The sequence below is a fragment of the Ipomoea nil genome, unplaced genomic scaffold, assembly GCF_001879475.1.
Source record: "Ipomoea nil cultivar Tokyo-kokei standard unplaced genomic scaffold, Asagao_1.1 scaffold0706, whole genome shotgun sequence".
In the NCBI taxonomy this organism is placed as follows: domain Eukaryota; kingdom Viridiplantae; phylum Streptophyta; class Magnoliopsida; order Solanales; family Convolvulaceae; genus Ipomoea; species Ipomoea nil.
Window position 1 is genome coordinate 435,522 of NW_017617134.1, and position 26,809 is coordinate 462,330.

The 26,809-nt window shown below is 33.8% G+C and overlaps 2 protein-coding genes across 2 annotated transcripts in view; both read right to left on the reverse strand.

Annotated features, from left to right (window-relative positions):
• LOC109176376 overlaps positions 1 to 26,809 on the reverse strand; it is an 83,164-nt gene that overhangs the window by 49,855 nt on the left and 6,500 nt on the right. The window contains exons 2-7 of the mRNA XM_019325817.1: positions 22,800 to 22,807; positions 11,352 to 11,539; positions 11,139 to 11,237; positions 10,357 to 11,032; positions 4,126 to 4,409; positions 3,646 to 3,737 (exon numbers count right to left, since the gene is read on the reverse strand). Coding sequence (XP_019181362.1) covers positions 3,646 to 3,737; positions 4,126 to 4,409; positions 10,357 to 11,032; positions 11,139 to 11,192 — 1,106 coding nt within the window. The 5' untranslated portion in view covers positions 11,193 to 11,237; positions 11,352 to 11,539; positions 22,800 to 22,807. The remainder of the gene's footprint in view (positions 1 to 3,645; positions 3,738 to 4,125; positions 4,410 to 10,356; positions 11,033 to 11,138; positions 11,238 to 11,351; positions 11,540 to 22,799; positions 22,808 to 26,809) is intronic.
• On the reverse strand, positions 3,288 to 26,715 carry LOC109176525 (polyubiquitin-B-like). The gene is made up of 5 exons (XM_019325985.1): positions 26,573 to 26,715; positions 26,260 to 26,441; positions 18,984 to 19,572; positions 12,556 to 12,562; positions 3,288 to 3,375 (listed from the first exon to the last, which is right to left on the reverse strand). The coding sequence occupies exons 1-3, from the start codon at positions 26,639 to 26,641 to the stop codon at positions 19,029 to 19,031; spliced, it is 795 nt and encodes a 264-aa protein (XP_019181530.1). The 5' UTR covers positions 26,642 to 26,715; the 3' UTR covers positions 3,288 to 3,375; positions 12,556 to 12,562; positions 18,984 to 19,028.

The window sequence follows — 26,809 nt, forward strand, 5'->3', positions numbered from 1 at the left end:
GCGACTAACCCGTTTACTATTCACTGTTAATTTTAATCAGTCAGGTTTAGTGTGTTTTTACATATGCATGAAGCTCAAAATTTCTATGCTTAACTTTTGAATTATTCTAAGCAATTATGACGTGTTGCATGTAACGTTTATCACCCGGACGATTTCACTCGATGTCTTATATGCAATTTTGAATAATCTTATTATATATTGAGTGAACCATCTATTTTAAATATTCAAGATATCCTGACATTTCCCTTACATCATCTGAGCACATTAAATGATATGCATGTGATCTAATTCATTAGTTGGGCAAAACACTTTGCACCTATTTATTCCGCTGTGCACTCTAAGTGAAATAACTTGATTATGGAATGACATGTGCATAAAGAATATATTATATAATCATATAAAAAAATGTGTTCAATTAGAGTTTAAATTTACTCCTACAAAATTTGAAATTTGCTTTCTAAATGTAATTATCTTAGTCATTATTCGTATTGTGAAAATTATAATATAGATGAAATACAATTAAGAATAAATCAATCTAATTATGTAAATTCTCTTATAAGTTTATTTGAATATGTACATAATTAGAGATTATATTAACCATATTAATTTTAATTTTAATTGTAATTTGTATTCTATAAAAATAATAAATATACTTGACCAATGGAAGCTCAAAAATATTATTATATTAAACAATTTAAAATATTTTTATTTTTTCTATTTTTTTATTTATATTTATAATAACATAATTTTTTTCCGTGCATCGCGCGGGTGAATTACTAGTTATTCCAAATAACATAAACGAAAAAGGCTACAATACCTTTTTTTTTTTTTTTGTTTTTACTTTCGTGCAGTTATACATCTTTCATCTTCATACTTGCCCACAAAGGTACAATTCCCTTACCCTTGCATTCCAGCCTGTGACAGGAAACGAGCCGAGCTCGAACTCGATAGAATCTTAAAATTGAAACACAAGTTCAGTTCACGAATTTTTTTATATAGCTGGAGTGTGCGAGCTTGCGAGTAAACCTCGAGCTAGAGTCAACCTCAACTTAATTGGCTTGAATTGTGATCAAATTTTCGAGCTCAAGCTCGAGTTAGATTGCTCAAACTTTCAAGCTCAAGTTTGAGCTCAAGTTCGACCTATTTAACTTAATAATGCTACAATTAATAATATAAAATGATGTATCCATACATATATAATTCTACACATTTAAAAATTATTTAGAGTCCAAAATAAAATATAAAACTTATGTTCAAACCATAAAAACTTAAAAAAATTTATAGTATTATTTTATACTTTCTAGTTTCTAGGGGTTGGAAATTCGTTTGATCATTTGATATTGAATGAATCACTAATTACTAATTGTAATATTATGATCATTTATGATTTGCGTTGAAAATTATATATTAACTTTAGTCTTTTCAATAATTGTTTCATATTTTATGGAAAATTAATTGTTTCATATTTTTCTGTCTTACAATACACTTGCCTTCAACTATTAAAAATCAGCATTTTTCCAACCTCATTTTTGACCACCCAAATATGGGCGCAAAAATTGACTTTTTTCATTTTTTGATGGAGGGTTACATTGGTCAAAATTTCCGACCACCTTTAATAGGTTAGAGGAAATACCAACAACAAAGTAAAGGTGGTCGGAAATTCTTTTTTGGCAATTCAAATTTTTTAAACTAAATTTAAAAAAGGGAGAATGGCACTTTTTCCCCCTGAGTTATATACTTATAGCACTTTTTCCCCCTTAATTATTCAAGTGGCTGTTTTCCCCCCTAAAATGTTAAACGGACATATTTACCCTTAAAATAAATATTTCATTTATTTTTCATCTCCAACAAATTATGATCATAATTTGGTTCAAACCAAACAAGCACTATAGCAACCAAACCAAAATATTTCAATTACAATTTAGAATCGAAACTCGATATTTAGAGTTTATCAAAATTGCGATCTGGAACGGACGGTTCATGTTCCGAACTGAAAAAAAATAAAATACATTTATTGTTGAAGTTAGACTATTTTAAAATAAAAAATAAAATTTTAAAATAAAGACGGTTCAAAATCGCGAACCGGATCCGGAACCGCTGATTCACGGTTTAGGATCCAATTTTTTTGATTCATAATTTTAATAAATTGAAATCCAAATATTGGGTTCTCGATCTGAATCATAATCGGAAACTTTTAATTCGATTACTATAGTGTCTGGTTCAGTTCGAACCGAACCGTGGTGATCCCTACGTATACGCAATAATTTGTTGGAGAAGTAAAAAAAATAAAATGTTTACTTTAAGGGTAGAAATGTCAATTTAATATATTAGGGGAAAAAACCACCACTTTTAGAATAACTGAGGGGGCTAATGTGCTTACCTAAATAATTAAGGGGGGAAAAGTGCTATAAGTATATAACTCAGGGGAAAAAGTGTCATTTTCCCTTTAAAAAAAAAACAAAAAAAAAACAAAACAAAAACAAAAACAAATTGTTGTGGTTCAATGGTAAGAAGGCCACATGATTTATCTTTTTATCATTGATTATTTCACTCATATTCTTTCTTTTTTTTTGAAAAGTGGTAGGTAATTTTTTTTTTAATTGTTGTGGTTCAATGGTATAAAGGCTACATGATTTATTCTTTTATCATTGATTATTTCACTCATATTCTTAATTATTTTTTCAATTACTAGTAGATACCGTCACACCATTCATGCTATGTAAAATAAGACCATGCAGCCCTTTAATTTTCATGTAGATACATGAAAATCATTTTCTAACTTCAACTTTTTAATACATTTATTCTTTTTAAGACTCTACAATCCAAGTTCTATTGGGTTTCATAATCTTACATAATATATTGCATATCATCCTGTATTGTACTACATATTATTTTTACCACAGAATACAAACATTCATATGGTATCGGTACTCTAGGTTTTCACATGGCATCCATTGCTGGTGGCTTTGGCGCTATTTCGTCTGAGCAAACCATCTCTAAGGCTGCTACAATGTCTCCTGCGCCAGCGATCATGATCGCCCTTTAATTTAAACAGCATATCACTTTATTTCAATCAAACCGATGTAACAGGTGGTATATAAATGCATTGCCAAAGGTCTTCCAAAGGATAGGGTTTGTTACAAAGTTTCTGCTTCTAGTTGGTTCAATTCTGGATCGAATTGATTGATTATAAATCCAATTTGATTTCTGTTTCTGTTCAATGTTAATTTCGGCAGACTAGAAGATGTAAAATGAAGTAATATATGGGTTAATTGGACACTAATAAAATTATCTAAAATATTTGGATAAATTTTGAGGAGACAAATTAAAGGTACAAGAATCATGGCAATCTAGTATTGCCCCTTCCATTGCCTTCTTGTCATTGTTGAGATGATTGCCGTTGAAAAACAGCTCCTGATGAACCAGAGGAGATATTTCCTCGTGTTTGAACACTAAAATATCTTTCAGGTCTCCAACAGTTTTAAATTTACTAATCTGTAAACTCACAGTTTTAATTATCTTCACGCATATGTTCATCTGCAAAAAACATAGAACCATCATAATTTAGCTACAACAGATATAACTTTTTCTAAAGAAAATCACAATACAATCAAATGGAACTAGTTTCAAACCATTTCATCTTTCTCTTCCTGTTCTTGTTGAGCCATGGGAGAAGAGCTCCGCAGAAACGATTCTTCCATGGAAAGAGTTTGAAGTAGAGCAAATATAGACACTACCTGTTATTATATAGAAACTGAGCGGCCGATTAATAAAATACAAAGCATTAAATTACACTTCCTGGGAAGATGGAATGGCACGCCATGCCGATTGAATTCAACGATGTTGCCCCTTTCCTTTAATTAAATTAAAATTATTACAAATCAAATAAAGGTAAAAACTTTTATAAAACAAATACTAAGTCATAGTACTAAAAAAAATAAACGAATTACTGACTCTATTATAACTAGTAGTTGCACCCGTTCGAAGCACGGCTATATATATAGTATATAAAATATACAGTATAATATAATTATATGAAAAATATACAGTTTGAAAACCTAATAAATTTGAAATAATAAACTTTGTAATTTTATGATCATTCATGTATTGATTAATGTTATCTACCACATCCAATGTTGGAGTCAAAATAACAATGTTCTTAAGATATGACAGATCACATATACCGCGTCGAAACAAAGGGAATGTGCTATCAATAATTGCAGCAGTAGGATCATCGTCATACTTGAGCAATAAGTGATCTGGAATTGTAATATCTGCTTCACTATCAGTTGAATTACCAACTACTCCATCACCTATATTAGCTATCCATTTTGCAAACTCTTCAATCTCTTTAGCTTCGACCTCTGATTGTACACCACTTAGGCGTAGATTCTTAGTTAGCCTAAATACTTTAGAAGATCTCCAAAAAGAAAGTACATAAAAGAAAGTACATTTTTAATATATTAAAACGTACTTTATTTTTGTACAGAATGTATATTATAAAAATAATATATTTGTAGTATTCAAATAATGTAATTTCTCTTAATACAAAAGTACATTTTTAATATTCTAAAAGTACATTATTTTTGTACGAAATATACATTATTTTATAACATACAAAATATGATCCACATAGCTTGTGTGGACTATAGTCCACACAATAACGATTGTCATCTCCAAGCCTCTACATCAAATTTTGCATCATAGGAAATATTCCTTATATATTCTTATATCATTTTTTACGGGAAAATGACATTTTTTCCCCCTGAGTTATATACCTATAGCATTTTTTCCCCCTAAATTATTGAAGTGGCTGTTTTTCCCCCTGAAATGTTATATGGACATATTTACCCTTAAACTAAATATTTAATTTATTTTTTTTCCAACAAATTATGACCATAATTTGGTTCAAACTAAACAAACACTATAGCAACCAAACCGAAATATTCCAATTACAATTTAGAATCGAAATTCGATATTTAGAGTTTATTAAAATCGTGAACCGGAACGGACGGTTCATGTTCCGAACTGAAAAAATAAAATACATTTATTGTTGAATTTAGACTATTTTAAAATAAAAAATAAAATTTTAAAATAAAGACGGTTCAAAATCGCGAATAAGATCCAGAACCGCCGGTTCACGGTTCAAGATTCAATTTTTTTGATACATAATTTTAATAAATTGACATTTAAATATTGTGTTCTAGATCTGAATTATAACCGTAAACTATTAATTCGATTGCTTTAGTATCCGGTTCAATTCAAACCGAACCGTGGTCATCCCTACGTATAAGCAATAATTTGTTGGAGTAATAAAATAAATAAAATGTTTACTTTAAGGGTATAAATGTCAATTTAATATATTAGGGGGAAAAGGCACCACTTTTAGAATAATTGAAGGGGCTAATGTGCTTACCTAAATAATTGAGGGGGAAAAAGTGCTATAAGTATATAACTCAGGGGTAAAAAGTGTCATTTTCCCCTTTTTTTCTATCTCCAATCAATTACACCAAATTTTATTTCTTTACTAAAACAATTTATTTTTTCATAAATTAAGACTTTGTATTATAACCTTTAATATTTTAATATAAAATATGATTATAATGTAAATATTATTTTACTCCACAACAATAAATCATAGAACATCCATTAACCCATTCAAGATTATTACCTCTGTTAGGTCGGGGTGTGGGGGGCCCTTAGGGTTGGGGTTCAGCCTTTTGGAAGAAGATTATTACCTCTTCGTTATTGTTAATCTATTAAGTTTAATTTAACAAACTATCAAAAGTTATTCTTAAAATCAAGAGTTATTTCGGCTAAGCCTCCTTAGAATCTGAAACCAAGAGTGTGAATAGCATTTAATACGACCAGAATTGTCCTGTGGCTCTAAACGGCAGCGTTTTATTTGGGCGGGAAATTGATTTGCAAGAAGTTGTTGCTTTATTATAGAGCTAGTAGTTGCACCCGTGCGATGCACGACTATATATATATATATATATATATATATATATATATATATATATATATACTATACTAATAAGAGCCCAAGAGAGTTAGGCCTATAATGGATAGAAAAGATGGCGGTCAACTTTTTTAATCAAATGAATGGCTTAGATTGATCAGAATTTAATTTTTCCTTGATATTTCCTAATTTATCCTTAATGAATATGATTATCCGTTAACTTTTCCGTTAAATATTATCTTTTCCGTTAATTTCTGTTAGTTCACCGTTAAGTTACTCATTGATTTCAATAAAAAAGGTCTTAGGTTCGAATCTCATCCTAATCAAAGTTGGCATAATTAGTACTCTATTTTACTCTTATTAAATTAAATAATAATTTAGTAGTTACAACAAAAAATAATACATATGCATTTCTTTAATTTAGAATTATGTGTCTACAATGCCTTTATTCAAAAAAAAAAAATCATTATCAATAAATTAAATAAGAGAAATAATTTCATTAGTTATATTGTCTTTATTTTTCTCCAATATAAAAATTCTTTACATTCAAAATTCAAATTCATTAATTGATTATATTCGCTACATAGTTTTTATTAAAAAAATTTATTCATTATCAATAAATTAATTAAGAGAAATAATTTAATTAGTTATATTGTCTTTATTTTTCTCCAATGTAAAAATTCTTTATATTCAAATTCATCGATTGATTATATTCACTACATTGTCTATTATCTTTTTTGTGCACTATTTTTTAATTAAATATCAAAGTTATAATACAAAATAATGTTATATATTTATTTACCAATTATTTTATTAATAACATGAAAAAAAAATTAATAAAGCCAATCATATAACTACTTGAGAGATTTGTTGACAAATAGAGTATTCAAATCACACAATAAATTGGAATGAGAAACTAACTCGCAATATCCTTTTGACAATCAGCAGTTAGCGGATTTGACCAGCGAATTATATCAACGGTTGGTAAAGAGATATTTGAAAAAATTAGCTGTTTAAATTAACATTTAAAATGACCTAATGGTATAATAATAATAATAATAATAATAATAATAATAATAATAATAATAATAATAATAATAACAATAATAACAATAATAACAATAATAACAATAACAATAACAACAACAACAATAACAACAACAACAATAATAATAATAATAATAATAATAATAATAATAATAATAATAATTGTTTTAATAATAATTTTTTTTAAAAATATAGATGTGTTTTAGGAAAATCATTTTCAAAAACGCTAAGTGAAAATATTGTAAATTGCAATGTTTGTATTTTCAGTGGTTTGGAACAAATTGTTGCTTCAAACTGTTGAATAACCAAAACACTTTCTTTAGCATTTCGATCTTTGGGTTACATCATATTTACCAATCGTTCAATATATTTGGGTTATATTATAATTAAAATTTTTAAATTTTTACTACATCCAAATTCCTTAAATTAGGAATTTCTTTATCCATAATAATTTATTTAACAATAATGGTTGAACTAAATGAACACTGAGCAAAACACCTAAATGACTGGTACCGTTGATTCATTCTATGATCTTGTATATATGTGCATTCGTTAAATATATTAGAACCCTTTGTAACAAAAATACTTGGATACTATTTAAAAAAAGTTTAGTAAAAATTATAATGAATCTCCTATATTACATTGTATTCATATACTATAAATTACATATTTAAATAAACAAATTAGACATTAAATTACTTATGTGGAACTTCTCATATATAATCTTGCATTGATATACTTTCAAATATTTATTTAATTATAAACATTGGGTAGAAAAAATGACCGTCAAATTATTAAATCAAATGAATAGTTCAGATTGTTCAGATTTTAATTTTTCCTTGAGATTTCCTAATTTATCCTCAATTATATGATTATTCGATCCGTTAACTTTTCCATTAAGTACCGTTAATTCACTGTTAGTCTAATTCTAATATAGAATTATAACTACAACATTAATCTAATTCTAGTATTAAAGTCTTAAACAATATTAGTATATAATTAATATTTTATGCTTTAATTTTTATTTGCGCTTCCATATGTCTCGTATTTGGTTTCAACGATACTTATACAATTATTTTATTGACAATTATAATCAATCTTGATTATATTATCTTGCATTTGTAAACTTAGAATTATCAATTTAAATATGCGCATTCAAAAAAAAAATTTAAATATGCAAATTCAACATTCAATTATCTATGCATGAACAATTCCAATATAATCTTGTCTTAATATACTTTAAAATATTTATTTAAGAAAAATATTGGGCATTATCCCAATCGCGCAATGCGCGTAAAAAACTAGTATATATATATATATATATATATATATATATATATATATATATATATATATATATATATATATATAGTATATAGAATATACAGTATAATATAATAAGATGGAAAAATATATAGTTTGAAAACGTAATAAATTTGAAATGATAAACTTTGTAATTTTATTAAATATTGTTGAATTTTGAGGATTAATGCTTAATTATAGCATTCCATCCATAAAGATGCACCGCATAAAACTTAAATAATTTTATTGTCAAATCATGTGTTAAAAACGATTGATTAAGCATTAATCCTCAAAATTCATATACGAATTAATCTTCAAAATTATACATTAATTTTATAATATTAAAAACATTAATTATAGTTTGAATAAACTATATAACATTAACTGAAATGTATAAATTATGAATAATATAGTACATGTTAATACTAATAATAATAAAAATAATACAATAGTAACATCACTAATAATAATAATAATAAAGTTTTCCAGCCGATTTACATTTTATACTATAATCCAATCCACATAACATAAGTAATAAGTAATTATCCTATTATAACCTAAATTTGTAAGTTAAAAAAATCAGTCCAGTCCACATAAAATAACTAATTATTCTAGGCTTTTATATATATATATATATATATATATATATATATATATATATATATATATATATATTCATCTCTACCGTCCAAATTAGAAGAACAGATTCAGTCCCATAACCGAGATGATGCTGCCTGATCCAAATGCAACCCGACCCAACATACTGGAGTATAAAAGTCATATGTTGTCATCACTTGCAGCCCTCCTCCCCCCTCTCTCTCGCTCTCTATTCCAGTATTCCAGCTCTCGGTTCGAATCTGAGAAATCGAAGCAATAATCCATGGTTTCCGACCAATTTTTGGTTGTACAAGGATTCTAAAATCCGTCTATTCAACCGTTATCCTTCTTCTACTCTTTGTTAAACAACATTTGTTTGAAGTAGGGGTGTAAACGAGTCGAGCCGAGCCCGAGCTTAGGTAGGCTCATGCTCGTGCTCGTTAATGATAGCACTGCTCGAGCTCGAGCTCGAGCTCGTTCGAGCTTGTGAATTGATGTTCGAGCTCGAGCTTGGCAATTGTCAAGCTGCTCGAGCTCGAGCTCGAGCAGCTCGATTGTTCAAACTCGAGCTCGAATTCGAGCCATAACCTGAGCTCGAGTTCAGACTCGAATTCGAGCTCGAGTTTAGGCTCGAATTTGAGCTCAATTTTGATCTCAAATTTGACCTGTTTGATTTAAAATTTAAACTACTTTGTTTTATTATTTTTATCCATACATAATTATTAAAATATTTTAATTTCCCTCCCCTAATTATTATTTTTTATATACTAAATATAATATAATTATATTATATATTATATATAATATATAATATATTATAAGGCTCGCGAACGGCTCGTCGAGCCGCGAGCCTACAATACCTAAGCTCGGCTCGTGCTCGTTTAATCCACGAGCTGCTCGAGCTCGAGCCGAGCTCGATTTTGACGGAGTTCGAGCCGAGCGTTGACCGAGCCGCTCATGAGCGACTTGCGAGCAGCTCGGCTCATTTACACCCCTAGTTCGAAGCCTCTAATCCGTTGATCCAACCTCTAAATCAAATACTTGGTAAATAGTAATGTGTTTTGGTGAAAGTATTTTGCATGTTTGGTAGTAGGGTTGAATTGGAATGATTACTAATATTGTTGTTTGGTATGTATGATCCTATAATGAGAATAAAGGTTTTAAAAATATAAGAACAACAAATCAAGACAATTTATTCTAATATAAAGACATTCAAGCACCAATATGAACAAAAAATAAAAATACAAAAGCAATAATTCAAACTTAAAAATCAAATTACCAAATTATGAAGGGGAATAGTGGAGTGAAGTCCTTATTTTACTAACAGATGAGTTTTCTAATTAAGGGTAATCAAATCCCATAATAGTGTCTTAAGAAACCTGTCAACTAAACAATAACAATAACTTTGATTCACATTCCTCCTAGCTAATCCCATGAACTAAAGACACCCTTAGTAGTTGGTGGAAGCACCAATAAGATGGATTTGTCCTTAATTTCATAATACGAAATTGTCTTTGAATCCTCGAGCCTCATTCCACCATAACTAAGATCTCCCACTAAATAACCAACTATGCTCTCAACAAAACTTCTTACATCCAGTATTGTGTGCAACACCCTCGCCTGTATTTTCACAGTTTCTCCACTCAACATCTTCACTGAAACCTGCAACACATCTCTAGGATTTAACACCACGTAAAGCCTGGATCCATTAGTAATGCCCAAAAACGCTACAGTCTTCTCCTCCTCTAACACCCTCCCACGATAAACCAGATTGAACTCATCTGACCCCATGTTTTCTGTGTCCTCAATCACAGCCTTCACATTCTGGACCGTGTCCTGAGGGTTCGTTTCAATGATAAACCTTCCCTTCCTATATGGTATCTCGATGGTCAACGACATCAGCTTCGAATTTGCAATGTAGGCACTCACAGTGCTGTTACTGCGGATTCCATGGTCGAAAAGCCTCGTCTTCTCATTCTTGAGATGATTGCCGTTGAAAAACAGCTCCTGATGAATCTCTGGTATTCCCTCGTGGGCGGACACTAAATCTTTGAGTTCTCCAACACTTTCGAATTTATTAATTTGTAAACTCACAGTTTTAATTATCTTCACGCTTATGTTTATCTGCAAAAAGTTAAACATAGAACCATCATAATCTAGCTACAACAGATATGAATTTTTTCTAAATGAAAGAAAACAACAATACAATCAAATGGTACTAATTTCAAACCACTTCATCTTCCTGTTCTTGTTGAGCCATGGGATTAGAGATCGATGCTTCCATGGAGAAAGTTCGAATTGAAGTAGAACCAACACCTACAGACACTACCTCTTATTATATATACTAAGCTTAACCTCATTTAACACAATTCATGCTATACAGCTTCTACTTCTAAGATCAATGAAAACCAGCGAACAACAAATTAAACACAATTGAAATTACCGAAAAAGAAAGCACTGTTACGGTGAAGACACAAGCGTCCCAACGACGAACAGCGAACAACAGTACAACTACTCCAACAAACTCCTCTAGCTCCGAAAACTATTTACTCATCGTTGCTAATTTGTCTCTATGCCATCGCTGAGATCTCTGGTTTTGAAGATAAGAGGAGCACTGGAGCAGGTAGGGCTCTAGCGCATCCTCAATAGTTGGGATTTTTCTCAGGTTTTTGTGGGCTCTAATATTTATCTTATGAGTAGCTATCTCACTCAATCACAAATACTTTTCTCTATATTTTTTTTTTTTGAAAATTTTCTGCGGTGCTTCATTAGAAAAATGCTGAAATAATGTCTGGTGGGTGAGTATCCCAGTACATAGTATCAGGTTGCTGATAAGCCGTAGTGGCTAAAGCATGAGCTAAATAATTGTCCGATCTAGAAATATAATTAAAAGAACATGAGTGAAAATAAACGGCAATTTGCCTGCAGCTATCAATGGCATAGCCAACGTAAGAGCGAAACGCAGTGGTTGATGATGTAAGGTAGCGTTGTAGTGTCAAACAATCCGTGTAGATCTCAATATTCTGTTCACCTCGATCCTTTAGCCATGATAAAACTTCCTTACACGCCAAAGCCTCAGCCATAAGTGGTGACGTACAGGCCGGTAGCGGCGCGGTTAGTGCCGAGATATAGGCTCCATCTCCATCTAATAAAACGGCCCCTACAGTTGCATTCCCTGTCTCGTGTAGATATCCCGCATCGACCCTGCATCTTCTCACTGGCGGCACAGAGGATCCGGCGGCGTCGGCAGCACCGCGGCCGGCGGTGGGACTCGCCTGGGCAGCGTGGCGGTTTTCTGTCGGCAGCGTAGCAGTGGCAGTGGCAGCCACGGCTGGGCGGGACTGAGTCCATGCGGTCTTGGCTGCCGCTGCGGCTCTGAGTAGGGACCCCGGGCGTGGTAAAAACGCCTCCCAAACTGCACCATTTCGAGCTTTCCAAATATTGTATAGAATTGATGCTGCATATAACATTCCATCAGAATCTAAAATATTTAGAAGTTCCCCAAACCAAACATGAAAAATATCCGTGACAATATTGGGGATTGTAAGGTTGGATTGATCCCAAATGTTTCTTGCAAAATCACACAAGACTAATGCATGCATTGTATTCTCATGTGATATCCCACACATAGCACAATATGGGTTCACCTCCACCCTCTTTAAAAGCAAGTTCGTAGTTGTAGGCAAAATATCACAAATAGCTCTCCAGAGGAACATTTTCCACTTTGGTGGAATTTTTAGTCTCCATAAAGCTAACCAATTAGTAAAGGGGCCTTGATTATTCTCATAATCTCCCACCAATCGTCTGTACCCGCTTTTCACAGAATATAATCCTCTCGGGTCCCCGTACCAATACCATGCATCATTATAATCCCGGGATACAGGTACTCTCATAATTCTCTCGACATCCGTAGGTTGAAATAAATCTGATAAAATTTCATTATCCCATGTACCAGTTTGTTGATCTATTAGCCCCACTACTCTGGCCTCTCGTAACTGTATAGGCATCTCTGTTTGTATCATAGGGTCCTGGTCATCCAGTAACCATGGATGGGTCCATATAGATGTAGTTTCCCCATTCCCAATTCTTCGTCTGACCCCACTACAAATTATGCTCTTTGATGCCATTATACTCCGCCAACAAAAACTGGGATTATTTCCTACCTGCGCATCAAAGAAAGTATCCCTGGGAAAATATCGGCTTTTGTAAACACGAGCTACTAAGGAATCAGGCTTAGTGAGCATTCGCCATGCCTGTTTCCCCAACATAGCTAGATTAAATGCACGTAGGTCCTTAAAACCCAATCCACCATACTTCTTAGGAACACATAGCTTGTCCCAAGCCTTCCAGTGAACTCGGTTGTCCGTCCCAGAACCCCACCAATATCTATTCATCGTTCTTTCTATAGCCGTGCATACTGATATAGGTAGCAAAAAAACACTCATTGAGAAGGTAGGCATAGATTGTGCCACACTTTTCAACAGTATTTCTTTCCCTGCCTGAGACAATAGCCTTTTATTCCACGACCCAATTCTTTGGCGTATTTTATCCTCAATATATGCAAAAGCTGCCTTTTTATTCCTACCCACAAACGAAGGTAGACCCAAATACTTGCCAAAGTTTGGTGCCTGCTCCACCCCCAAAACTTGGGCCACACTTTCCCTATCCACATTACTCGTATTCCTGCTATAACAAATACTCGACTTGTGGTAGTTAACCACCTGTCCCGATAGATCCTCATATACAGTCAGGCATTTCTTTATCTCATTAACCTCTTCCACATTAGCCTTAAAGAATAAAAGGCTATCGTCCGCAAAAAACAAATGAGAAATCTGAGGGGCACCTCTTGCTACCCTACATCCATGAATTAATCCCGCTCTGTTAGCCTGTTGTAGTAACAACGAGAGTCCCTCTGCACAGATAATAAACAAATATGGGGATAGCGGGTCTCCCTGTCTCAAACCACGCGTGGGTATTATTGGGTCACTCCTTGAGCCATTTATTAGAATACTATAGGAGACTGTGGTCACACATTTCATAATCAAATCAACCCATCTATCATGGAAACCCAATGCCATCATCATATTACGGAGAAATGGCCACTCCATTCGATCATACGCCTTAGCCATATCCAGCTTAAGTGCACCCCAGCCCCTCAATCCACACTGTTTTCGATTCAGAAAGTGCCCCACTTCTGCAGCTAATAGAATATTATCTGTTATCAATCTATCTGGGATAAAAGCACTCTGTGTCTCAGATATTATTCCTTCCATCAAAGGCTTCATTCTATTAGCCATCATTTTAGCTATTATTCTGTAAATGACATTGCTAAGTGCTATAGGGCGCAAATCAGTTACTAACTCTGGATTACTCTTTTTAGGGATCAACACAATATCTGTCTCATTCAAGCCAGACGGGAGGTCACTTGATTCAAGACAGTTTAGCACAAAACTCGCAACATCCCCTCCTACCACATCCCAGAAATGCTGATAAAAACCCGGATTCATTCCATCCGGTCCCGGTGCTTTATCCGGATACATTGCAAACAATGCATCCTTTACTTCCTCCAGATTAAATGGCCGTAATAGTGAGTCATTCTGCGCCTGTGATACCCTGGGTTCTATCCCCCCAAAAAAATCATCTCCAGTTCCCGGACCCCCAGAGCTGAAAATATTCTTAAAATAGTCCAGAATGATATCTCTCATGGGATCCCCCTCCAACCAATCCCCATTGTCATTCATTAATCTAAGTAAAGTATTCTTTTTCTTTCGGTGAGAGGCATACCTGTGAAAGAATTTGGTATTGGCGTCAGCTTCCTTGAGCCAGTGCTGCTTGGCTCTCTGCCTCCAGTATGCATCCTCCTGGGCCTCAGTGCGACTCAGAAGTTGCTCTATTCGCTGAAACTCGACAAGAGAGGCCGAGTCAGTGCATCCTCTCAAACGTTGTTGATCCCGTTTCAGCTGCACAATCTGTTTCCCATACTTATGGAACCGATCCCCACCCCATCGTGTTAACCGGTTTCCACAGTATTGAACACAACCCTGTAAACCCTGCCCTCTCCCTTCCTGCCACGCCTGCTCCACCACACCCCTACATCCCTCATCATATAACCATGCCATCTCAAACCTAAAACCCCTTCTTCTAACCCCATCCCTCCCTACCTCCTCCTGAACTGTGAAAAAAATGGCTGAATGATCTGACTTCCTGGTTCTCAAATTCATAACCTTTACATGGGGAATTATATTGCGCCACTCGTTCGTTACTAGGACCTTATCAAGTCTCTCCTCAATCCAGTTTGCAGTCCCTTTCCCCTTCTCCCAGGTATATGGGTATCCAATCATTGGCAACTGGGCCAATCCACAATCCTCAATCGTCTCCCCAAAACCTCGAAGAAGGCTATTCGGATGTGGATTTCCCCCTCTCTTCTCATACTGGTATAGCAAATCATTAAAATCCCCCACCACCACCCACGGGAGATTCGATTTTGCCGCCAACATTCTTAACAAATCCCATGATTCAGCACGCCTATTACGGTCCGAATAACCATAGTAACACGTCATTCTCCAGGCCGGATTACCTGTCATAGTTACCTCAATATCAACGTAGTTTCTTGAGTAACTAAGGAGTCTCGCCGTATTATTCTTCTTCCACAATAACGCTAATCCACCACTCAAACCATCATTGTCAACATAAAATAAGCCTTCGAAACCGATCGTAACACGAAGACGCTCAGCATGATCTCGCGCTACCTTAGTTTCTATTAGAAATACAAAGTCGGGTTGCTTTTTGGACACCATGTCCACCACCTCTCGAACTGTCCGTGGATTACCCAAGCCACGGCAGTTCCAACTCAGCGTACTCATTAGCGTCGCCAAACAGTGATGATCACCGGAAAAAACGTAGGAAACCGTCGGAAACCTAGCAAACCCTAGGGGAGGAGAAAACTCTAGCAAACCCTAGAGAGAAAAAATTGGTAAATATATATATATATATATATATATATATATATATATATATATATATATATATTGTTTTCTATTTTCTCATTCATACAATAATTCTGGGTAATACACTTTTCTCTATATTAATTTGAAGTTTTTTTTTCAATTTTTTTGTGAAACCATCAATTTACTATCCTCTATTTTATTTAGGGGGGTGTATTCAATCATGACTTTCATAGAGTTTTAAAGACTTTTATGAACTTTAAAAGTTTGGGGGTATTCAATTCAAACTTTTAGAGACTCTTTAAAAGTCAGGCGGTATTCAATCAAGATTTTTAAAGAGTCTTTAAAAGTCGTGTGGTAGTCGATTAAAACTTTTAGAGAGTCTTTAAAAGTCACGTGGTATTCAAAAAGTTATGAAATTTTGTAGACTTTTGTAGACTTTTCCTTCTCAAATATAAATAGTTGAAATCCAACCATCAATCCCAAGATTTCAAAATTTTATTTCTAACAAATTTGAATGTTTTCTCTCTATTTAAACTCTATTTTTCTCCCTATTTAAACTTTATAAACTTATCTAATAAATTTAATAAAATTAATTTTTTCTTCATTATCCCATATTTTCCTCATACCTAAAACTCTACCAATTTTTTTTTCTCTCTCCTAAACTTTACAATCTTTCTCTAAAAATTCGAAATAATATTATTTTTACTTCATTATTGCTTGTTTATATTGATTTTTATTTTTTCAATGAATTTTTTATCCCTAACTTTCTCTAATTCTCCCTAAATACATGAATAAAGCAAATTTTTCATAATCAAATTTTACTATATGTTTCATAATATTCATATAAATACTTATACATTTTGATTTTTATTCTTTTTATGTTTATATTCGTAATATATATTTTTCCTATTTTTAACAAGTTACTACAAATAGCGAACTACTGTTCACAACAACAATTCGGAGTCTTGTTGTTCGGAGTCTCTTATTGTAAATAATTGTTCGCAATATTTTTAAATATTTTATTTGATCAATTCTTTTATTATAAATTTTATTATTCAATATTGTTATGAATTTCTAAAGAAATAAAATTTTTTTATGTTTATTAATAATATATATAAGTAATTAGCATATAAGTCTCAACCTACATACTATGGAGATAAATAATAATGTTGAGAATGTTGATGTGTGTGAAGAACTATATAATAAGAAAATTTTATGATATATTATAAATATTTTGTAAAAAAATTATATATATAAATGATAAGAATCAAAATCATTGAAAGTTTATAAGGATGTATTCAATTTAGAATTTCAATGACTTTTGTAGACTTTTTAAAATAAAAAATTGATAAAAGTCTATGAATGTTTTTTATATAGACTTTTATAGAGTCTTATAAAGTTTTAAAAAGTTTTGAACGACTCTATGAAAGTCAATCAAAGTTTATTAAAATCTATCATTTTAAAAGTCTTTAAAACTCTACAAAAGTTATGATTGAATACACCCCCTTTAGTTATTTCTTTATTATCATTCAAAAAATTATAATTGTAATTATAATTATAAAATTGATCAAATGTTATTGATAATTATAAATTTAATAATAATATTATTGATAATTATAAAATTTTAATTTAATTAATAATTATAAAAGAATAGAAAATAAAAAATAAAAAATAGATTTAATAAAAGTGCATGTTAAATTAAATTTAAAAAAACTAAAATAAAATAAAATAAAAAACATGTACGGCGCAACGGCCAGTTGCCCAGTTCATTGAAGAAAAAGAAATAAATAAAATAAAGATTGCATTCATTTCAACAAAGAAAAACAAAATCACAGTCTAATGGTGCGAAAATAGAAAATTTGATTGTCCAGAATAAAAATACACATTCTTTGTCATCCATCAAAAACCAATCGGCCAAGATTCTCATTTATTGGGTTCGATCTTAGGATTCTTCAAACGTTTTTTGAAGATGATGAAGAGTTCACAGTTAGTCTCTTTAAAGACTGATGTTGGGAGTGCTTTCATCAACCAAAATGACTTCTAGATTTGACGAAGATGTAGCTTGCAATGGTGTTATGCCTTGGACGAAACTAACTATTAAGAAAAGTAAGGTGGAAAAAATATTATTGCAAGATGAATAAACATGTTTAATGAGAACTAACTTGTTCAACATTGTCCTGTGGAGCATTGACAGTGCATCAAGCGGAGCCGCCTTATAGAGCTTTTCCTCGAACGTCATGGGGGATAGATCGGAGGCAAAGACGAACACAGACTCTATTAATCAACAATATCAACAATAAGGAGAAATAACATAAATATCAAAGAAGAACAGAAAATAATCCATGAAAAAATGGTTAGGATTAAAAGAGTATTTATAGTGCAATTTCAATATTATTATTTGTAGAAATAATGATGCATGTTTCATGTACAATTGTATTAAGGTTAGGAAAGTATTTATAGTGTAATTTTAATCAATATTATTATTTAGAGATTCTGTACAATTGTATTAAGGTTAGGAAAGTATTTATAGACTCGATCAAGAAACTCAAGTAAATTAAACCACTGCACTATTTAAAATTGGTTCTTAAGTATTCCAATCACCTTTGGGCTATCACCAATGGGATCCAGAACTTTGAAAAAAATACTAAATTTCCATCGGTCCATCCCTTTAAAATGAACAGAAAAGGTTAATAAAATAATCAGCAGCAAATCATTCACTCGTGACAAAAGTAAACGACTGTGCTAGCGAACAGTCTTTACGTTTAAAAAAATGGCAATTTGCAAATGCAGCAACTTTGAACAAATCTTTCCCTTCAGGATTCAACCTAAGTTGCTGCATTTGCAAATTGCCAATTGCCTCAAATCTCAGTAGTTGGTGGAAGCGCCTCTAAGATGGATTCATCGTTGATCTTATAATACAACAGTCTTTGAATCCTTCAGCTTCTTTTCACCTTGTATTCTCTAGACTAGAAGATGTAAATTGTAATGATGTAATATATATGTTAATTGGACAAATTAAAATACTAATAAAATTATCTAAATTATTTAGATAAATTTTGAGGAGACAAAGGTACAATAACCCTGGCAATCTAGCTATAATTGTCCCTTCCCTTCCCTCTCACTCAAACCGGTACCACCAACATTGAACAAACCTTTCCCGGCCTTGAGGGTTACTACAAGGCCCGCCTGCGTTTCAACATCGAAAGTTCATTATCGTTACAACATTTAGTAGTTGGTGGAAGTACCTCTAAGATGGATTCATCTTTGATATTATAATGCAACACCGAATTTGAATCCTTGAGCTTCTTTCCACCATAGCTGAGAACCCCCACTGAATAACCAACTTTGCTCTCAACCAAACTTCTTACATCCAGTATTGTATACAACGCCCTCGCCTTTATTTTCACAGTTTCTCCACTCAACATCTTCACTGAAACCTGCAACACATCTCTAGGATTTAACACCACGTAAAGCGTCGATCCACTAGTAATGCCAAAAAACGCTAGAGTCTTCTCCTCCTCCAACACCCTCCCAGAACAAACCAGACTGAACTCATCTGAGCCGAGGTTTTTGGAATCCTCAATCAGAGCCTTGATATTCTGGACCGTAGCCTGAGGTTTCACTTCAACGACAAGATCTATATTCCTGCATGGTATCTTGATAGTCAATGTCAGTACCTCCGAATTTCCAACGTATGCACTCACAGTGGTGTTACTGTGTTAGACTAAAATATCACATGCATCAAAGAATATGTGATCATAGGATCGACTAACCTCCCGCCATAGTTTCTGTTACGGTTGAGCGATCCGAACTGCTGCAGAGATAATGAGTATTTTGTCTCTCGCTTTACTCAGCTCTCTCTAGATGGTGTATGAGGTATGTAATGTGAGCAGTGAGAGGACTAGTGACCTTATATAACCACTGGCCATCATTGTGGTTGATTGTCTTTAGGTCTCCTAAACCCTAACCAGACTCCTAATCATAATGGTAGTCTAGCTATTAGGTTATTAGTGTTGCACCACATATCAAATACTGAATATTATCATAACTTATCCTAATGTTATAATAATAGTAACGGATAAACGTTACATTCTCCCACTTGGTGCAAGCACTACCATTCAATAACAGAAAAACACCAACCATAATGATATGTTCTCATTAGCACGAGTAGTATCCGTTATGATCAAATGCAAACTGCCATTGAGCACTTAATTAGGAAACAAAACCCAACGAAATAAACCTTATGTTTATTCCAAGTCCCTGAAGTACATTTTCTCATCAATATGAAGCAAATGAAGGTGTACACACTTAATTGAGAAAATGTCTGAATGCCAAAGAATTTTAAACTGAATGTATATACAAATTCCATAGTGGGAAAAAGTCCCATTTTCTGAACCAGATCCTTGAATTTAACTGAAGGCATGCATTTAGTCAAGGGATCTGCTGACACCAACTCAGTATGAATGTGTTCAAAGAATACAACTTTATTTTTGACACGATTCCTAATTGCTAAGAACTTGATGTCGATGTACTTAATTCGACTCCCACTTTTGTGGTCTTAGCTAGGAAGACTGCAGCTGAGTTGTCACAGTAAACTTTCAATGGCTTAGATATGGAATCCATAATTCTAAGCCCAGAGATAAAATTCTTTAGCCAAACACCCTATGAAGTTGCCTCGAAACTGGAAACGAACTCGGCTTCCATGGTAGAAGTAGCTATTAAGGACTGTTTAACACTTCTCCATGAGATAGCCCCACTGGCCATAATAAAGACGCACCCTGATGTTGATTTCCGAGAATCAACACAGCCAGCAAAGTCCGCGTCTGAATGACCGACAACATCTAAATTGTCCGTCTGCCTAAACCCAAGCTTGTAACCTTTGGTTCATCTTAGATACCTTAGAACCCTCTTTACAGCTCTCCAAAAGTCTAACCCTTAGCTATGGGAGCAACATTAGATGAACAATTTTGCACATGAAATCTCTCTAAAACTTTGTTTATATAGGTTTCTTGAGATAAACCCAGTATACCCCGGGACCTATCTCTATGAATTTTAATGCCGATAACGTAAGAGGCATCACCCATATCCTTCATATCAAAGTTCTTAGAAAGAAATTGTTTCACGAAGCATCCCCTTATCATTGGTGGCAAGTAAGATGTCATCCACATATAAAACAAGGAAGCGAATTTCACTCCCACTCACCTTCTGGTATATACAGTTATCTGAGGGATTTTCAACAAAACCAAATGAAGAAATTACCCCATCGAACTTGATGTACCATTGACGGGAGGCTTGTTTTAAACCGCATATGGATTTCTTAAGCTTACATACTAAATGCTCACCACCCCTAGAAGAGAAACCTTCAGGTTGTTTCATATAAACCTCCTCTTCTAGATCACCATTTAGGAAAGCGGTTTTCACATCCATTTGTTGCAACTCAAGATTAAAATGTGCAACTAATGCCAGAATGATCCGAAGTGAATCTTTCTTTGATACAGGAGAAAAGGTCTCCTTGTAATCGATTCCTTATTTTTGAGTAAATCCCTTGGCAACAAGCCGGGCCTTGTATCTCTCAATGTTGCCTAATGAGTTTCTTTTAGCCTTAAAGACCCATTTACAACCAACGGCCTTGGCCCCATTAGGCAACTCAACAAGATCCCAAACTCCATTGTCCTTCATGGAATTCATTTCATCTTTCATGACTTCCAATCATAAGTCAGACTGTGTACAATTTGTGGCTCGAGAGAATGTTTCAAGATCATTTTCAGCCCCTATGTCAGATTCTTGTAGATACGAAACATAATAACTAGGATAACTTGGAGCTGTTGATCGCCTTATCAGAGTAGACCGTCTTAAGGTTGGACCTCCACCGCCTTGCACAGGCTGCAGGTCAACTACCTCTTCAGGAACTGGTGGCAGTTCTTGAATTGGTTCAGTCTGCATCGGCTCAGAATCTTGCTGTATATCCTGAGTTGGTTCAACCATTGGTTCGAAATCTAGTTCAGGCGGTTGCTGTAAGTCCTGAACTGGTTCTTCCAAAGGTTGATCCTCAACAGTTTATGGAATCTGAACGGTAGGTGGTATATCTGCAGGCAGAACTAAAGGAGCACTGCGGATAAGTACCACCAGATGACGTAGAAGGGTGAGAGTCAATATGATCGAAAGAAGGAACTAAGTCCTTAAACCGATCACTCCCACTAATCAAGTCACCTTCAAGAAATTCAGCATTCCTTGATTCCACTATCCTAGTAGTATGAGATGGACAATAGAACCTATAACCCTTAGAAGATTGTGCATATCCAATAAAGAAAACACAAATCGTCCTTGGGTCAAGTTTCTTCTCGTGTGGGTTATATATCCTCACCTCAGACGGACATCCCCAAACACGCATATGTTGCAAACTCGGTTTCCAACCTTTGAATAACTTAAACGGTGTCTCAGGGACAACCTTGGTTGGAACACGGTTTAATATATACGTTGCCGTCTTAAGTGCTTCATCCCACAACGACTTAGGAAGCTTAGAGTTGCTAAGCATACTCCGCACCATATCCAGAAGGGTCCAGTTTCTTCTTTCAGCTACACCATTTTGGTCCGGAGAACCAGGCATGGTGTATTGGGCAACAATCCCATGCTCTTGAAGAAACTTAGCAAATAGACCAGGTGCTTGCCCATTCTCATTGTATCTACCATAGTATTCACCACCCCTATCAGACCTAACTATGTGTATTTTCCTGTTACATTGGTTTTCAACTTCAGCTTTAAATGATTTAAAGGCATCCAATGCTTCATGTTTATGATGAAGTAAATACACATAGGAAAAACTTGAGAAGTCATCAATAAAGGTGGTGAAATATTTCTGACCAGGTATTGTCATATCAGGACAACATATGTCAGTATGAATAATTTCCAACAACGTTGTACTTCTATTGGCACCTTTCTTTGACTTGTTTGTCTACTTACCCTTAATGCAGTCAACGCAAGTCTCAAAGTCAGTATAGTCTAGAGTAGAAAGTACTCCATCCTTTACCAACCTTTTAATACGCTCAAGGGAAATATGACCTAATCTCCGATGCCACAACATTGAGGAATTGTCGTTAATACTACACCGTTTGGTGCCGTTTTGAACATGTAAAGAATTGTAAACTGAATCATTCTTTAATTTAAGACGGAAAAGACCATCAGACAATGTACCAGTACCAACACAAGTAGAATAACGAAATAACTTGATATTATTGGTATTAAGTTCAAAAGAATAACCGAAGGGTACAAGTCTAGATACTGAAATTAAGTTCCTAGAAAACTAGGAACATAAAATGTCTTTTCTAACGTCATTACAAAACCATTGTCCAAAACTAAATTGCAAACTTCGACAGCTTCGACTGGTGATGCAATCTTGTTTCCAGAGAAGATGCTACACTCAGTTCCCGTTGGCTGTCTCAGTTTTGTCATATCCTGCAAAGAGTTTGCAATGTGGATTGTTGAACCAGAGTCAACCCACCAGGAATTAGTATTAACTTCTGACATGTTAGATTCGAAACAAACGAAAGAAGATGAAATGTTACCTTTTTGGGACATCCATTTTTGAAACTTGATACAATCTTTCTTCATGTGTCCCTTCTTTTTGCAAAAGAAACACTTTTGTATCTTCTTAATGTCTGCTTTCGGGGTTAGTTTCTCCTTAGCAGCTATGGTAAGTCCCTTAGGCTTTCCAGATTTTCTTTTAGGCCTTGTTGTGGCCATAAAAGCACTTTCCCCAAGCTCAGTTACAAGTCGCGTTTCCTCTTGAGTACACATGGTAATCAATTGATTGATAGACCATTCATCCTTATGTGTATTATAGGCAATTTTAAACGCGCTATATTCCTGAGATAGGGTATTTAGTGCAAAGTGCACCACAAAGGCATCTGGAAGAATAATTTTCAACTTCTTCAATTGTGCCGCAATGTCCCTGAGTTCCATGATGTGTTTTCGCGTTCCCTTGACAGTGGAAAGACGCATATTGATAAACTTCATTATCAGGGTACTTGCCAAAGATTTATTCGCGTCAACAAATTGATCATCGATGGCCTTGAGTAATGACTTAATTTCCTCAACTTCATCGACGGGACCACGAATTTCTCTGGCAATTTTGGACTTAATGAGGAATACGCCCAAACGATTAGCTGTTGCCCATCGCTCGTATAACGTTTTTTGTTCCTCAGTGCTTTGCGCAGTAAGCTCAGGAGGCTTCTCATTGCGAAGAGCATAATCAAACCCCAATATTCCTAAATTCAATAAAACAGCGTCTTTCCACTCTTTGTGATTGTCATAATTAAGGATAGGAATATCAATTGTTATTGATTGAGTGATTGGAATAGTGACTGTAAAAGAAATGAAAGCTTGGTTAGAATATTTTCGAGGCACAAAATTAGAGAGAGATACTGAAGTACATAATATTACCAATGTAAAATTATGCAAAAGATAAATTCTGATGCCATAAAAATTGCCTGTGGGCTAAATTTTTACGCATAATGAATTTACCAAAACCGAATGGTGGAAACGGAATGGGTGCGATTTCAATTTTTCCACCCTTAATGACAAAACTACCAAAACTATATGCCGATACATAATCCCTGTGGGCAAATTATGATCATAGCATGGTATTTCATCCTAATTAACCCTACAAATATAACAAAATTGCCTGTGGGCTAAACTTTGCCATATCACGCAGAGTGAATTACAATATTCTTGCATTAACTTTATGTGAGTAAAACTTAATATGTAATTTTGGAAAAATTAAAGATGTTGTGGCTACTCTTTAATTAACCAAAGAACATAATCACATTAGCAAGAAAACCTAATAAACAAACAGATTAAACCAAAATATGATAGACAATCCTTAGGTATACTCCCAGGAAAGTTGGTCGAGACGAAGCTCGGTTAAAAACCAACTCCTTAGACAGAGTAGCGTCGCAAGGGGACTAGTAGCAACAAGGCTTTTAAGCCAGGGCCATAGAACTAGTATTCCTCCCAAGAAACTTCCCTAATTCATGTGTTCTCATTTTTGAAGTAAAATCGTTTGAGAGATCTAAAGAGTGTAGTTTTACCTATGGATAAGGCTTTAAATAGGGTAAACTACAAATTGTTTATGTACTTTATGTGCTTTAGGAACTTTATAAAACACGAGTGGAGTAATGACTGAAGATTGAGTAATAATATGCATAATCTAACCTGAAAGTCACTAATTCACCTAAAGGCACTAAATCATGCATAATCAGCATATAATTCAGACCTAAAAGGCTCTAAATTTTTCTTAATGAACATGCTTTTCTACATGCATAATTATAACAGTCAAATAATTATTGCAATAAGGAGATAAATAGCATGCTCAGATTATGCATATTACTCACAAAATACTCCATAATTAAATTGCAACACTTAATACAATTTAATCTGAAACATTATTAAATTAAAATTCAACTGAAAAATTAAAACTGAATAATTATTCAAAGTTGAATAATAATTTAATAATAGACTTAATAAAAAAATTTCAATTGGATAATTTAATTAGAAGAAGTCCAAATATGATGAAGATGTTAATCTGAATGAATTGATGTAGTCCAAATATCAATTCAGGTTTGATCCAAAACCATAACAGGCCCAGATTAAAAAAAAATTATAATTTTCTTTTTTTTTCTTAATGAGCCCAGGTCTAGCCCAAATTGGGCCAGACCTGGCCCATTAACATAACATCATCATCTTCTTCAATTTTCTACCGTAAGCAGCGCCAACAGAAAAAATGGATGTCGGCATGAGAAAAAATGGCGAAGCAGTAGGCCAAAATAATTATCCAATAATAATTTTTTTTAATTAATTCTTAATGCGGAAAATTATTTTCAGCAGTCCAGAAAATTTAATTGCATACTCAAGAATATTTACACATGTATCTCAATTATACAAAATCGTATACAACATATGCAAATATTATATATATGCAATTAAACGAAACGAACCAGACAGAGATTATATATGGCGACTGATACCAACTGTTAGACTAAAATATCACATGCATCAAAGAATATGTGATCATAGGATCGACTAACCTCCCGCCATAGTTTCTGTTACGGTTGAGCGATCCGGACTGCTGCAGAGATAATGAGTATTTTGTCTCTCGCTTTACTCAGCTCTCTCTAGATGGTGTATGAGGTATGTAATGTGAGCAGTGAGAGGACTAGTGACCTTATATAACCACTGGCCATCATTGTGGTTGATTGTCTTTAGGTCTCCTAAACCCTAACCAGACTCCTAATCATAATGGTAGTCTAGCTATTAGGTTATTAGTGTTGCACCACATATCAAATACTGAATATTATCATAACTTATCCTAATGTTATAATAATAGTAACGGATAAACGTTACATACTGCAGATTCCATAATCAATAAGTGTCAAATGGTAATCCTTGAGATGATTGCCGTTGACAAACAGCTCCTGAAGACGCTCTGGTATTCCCTCCTTATTGCACAGTAATGCTTTGAGTCCCAAAACAGTTTCAAATTTACTAATCTGTAAACTCAGAGTTTTAATTATCTTCACGCATATGTTTATCTGCAAAAAAATTATGCTAGCATGAAAACGAGAAGAGCACTTAGAACCATTACAAACTGCAACAGATATGACTTGGGGGAAACTTGTGATTTTCTGAAGAAAACAACAATACAAATGGTTCAGTTTCTAACCTCTTCATCTTCCTCTTCCTGCTTTGGTTGCGCCATGGTATTAGAGCTCTGCTTACAAGATGCTTCCATGGAGAAAGTACAAAGTAGAACCAACACGGACACTACCTGATATATAATTAACTGAGCGGCCGCTTAATTAAATACAAAGCATTAAACTTCCTGGGAAGATGGAATGGCACGCATGCCTTTTGAATTCTACGATGTGGCCCTTTTTCGTTTTAAGTAAAATTATTACAA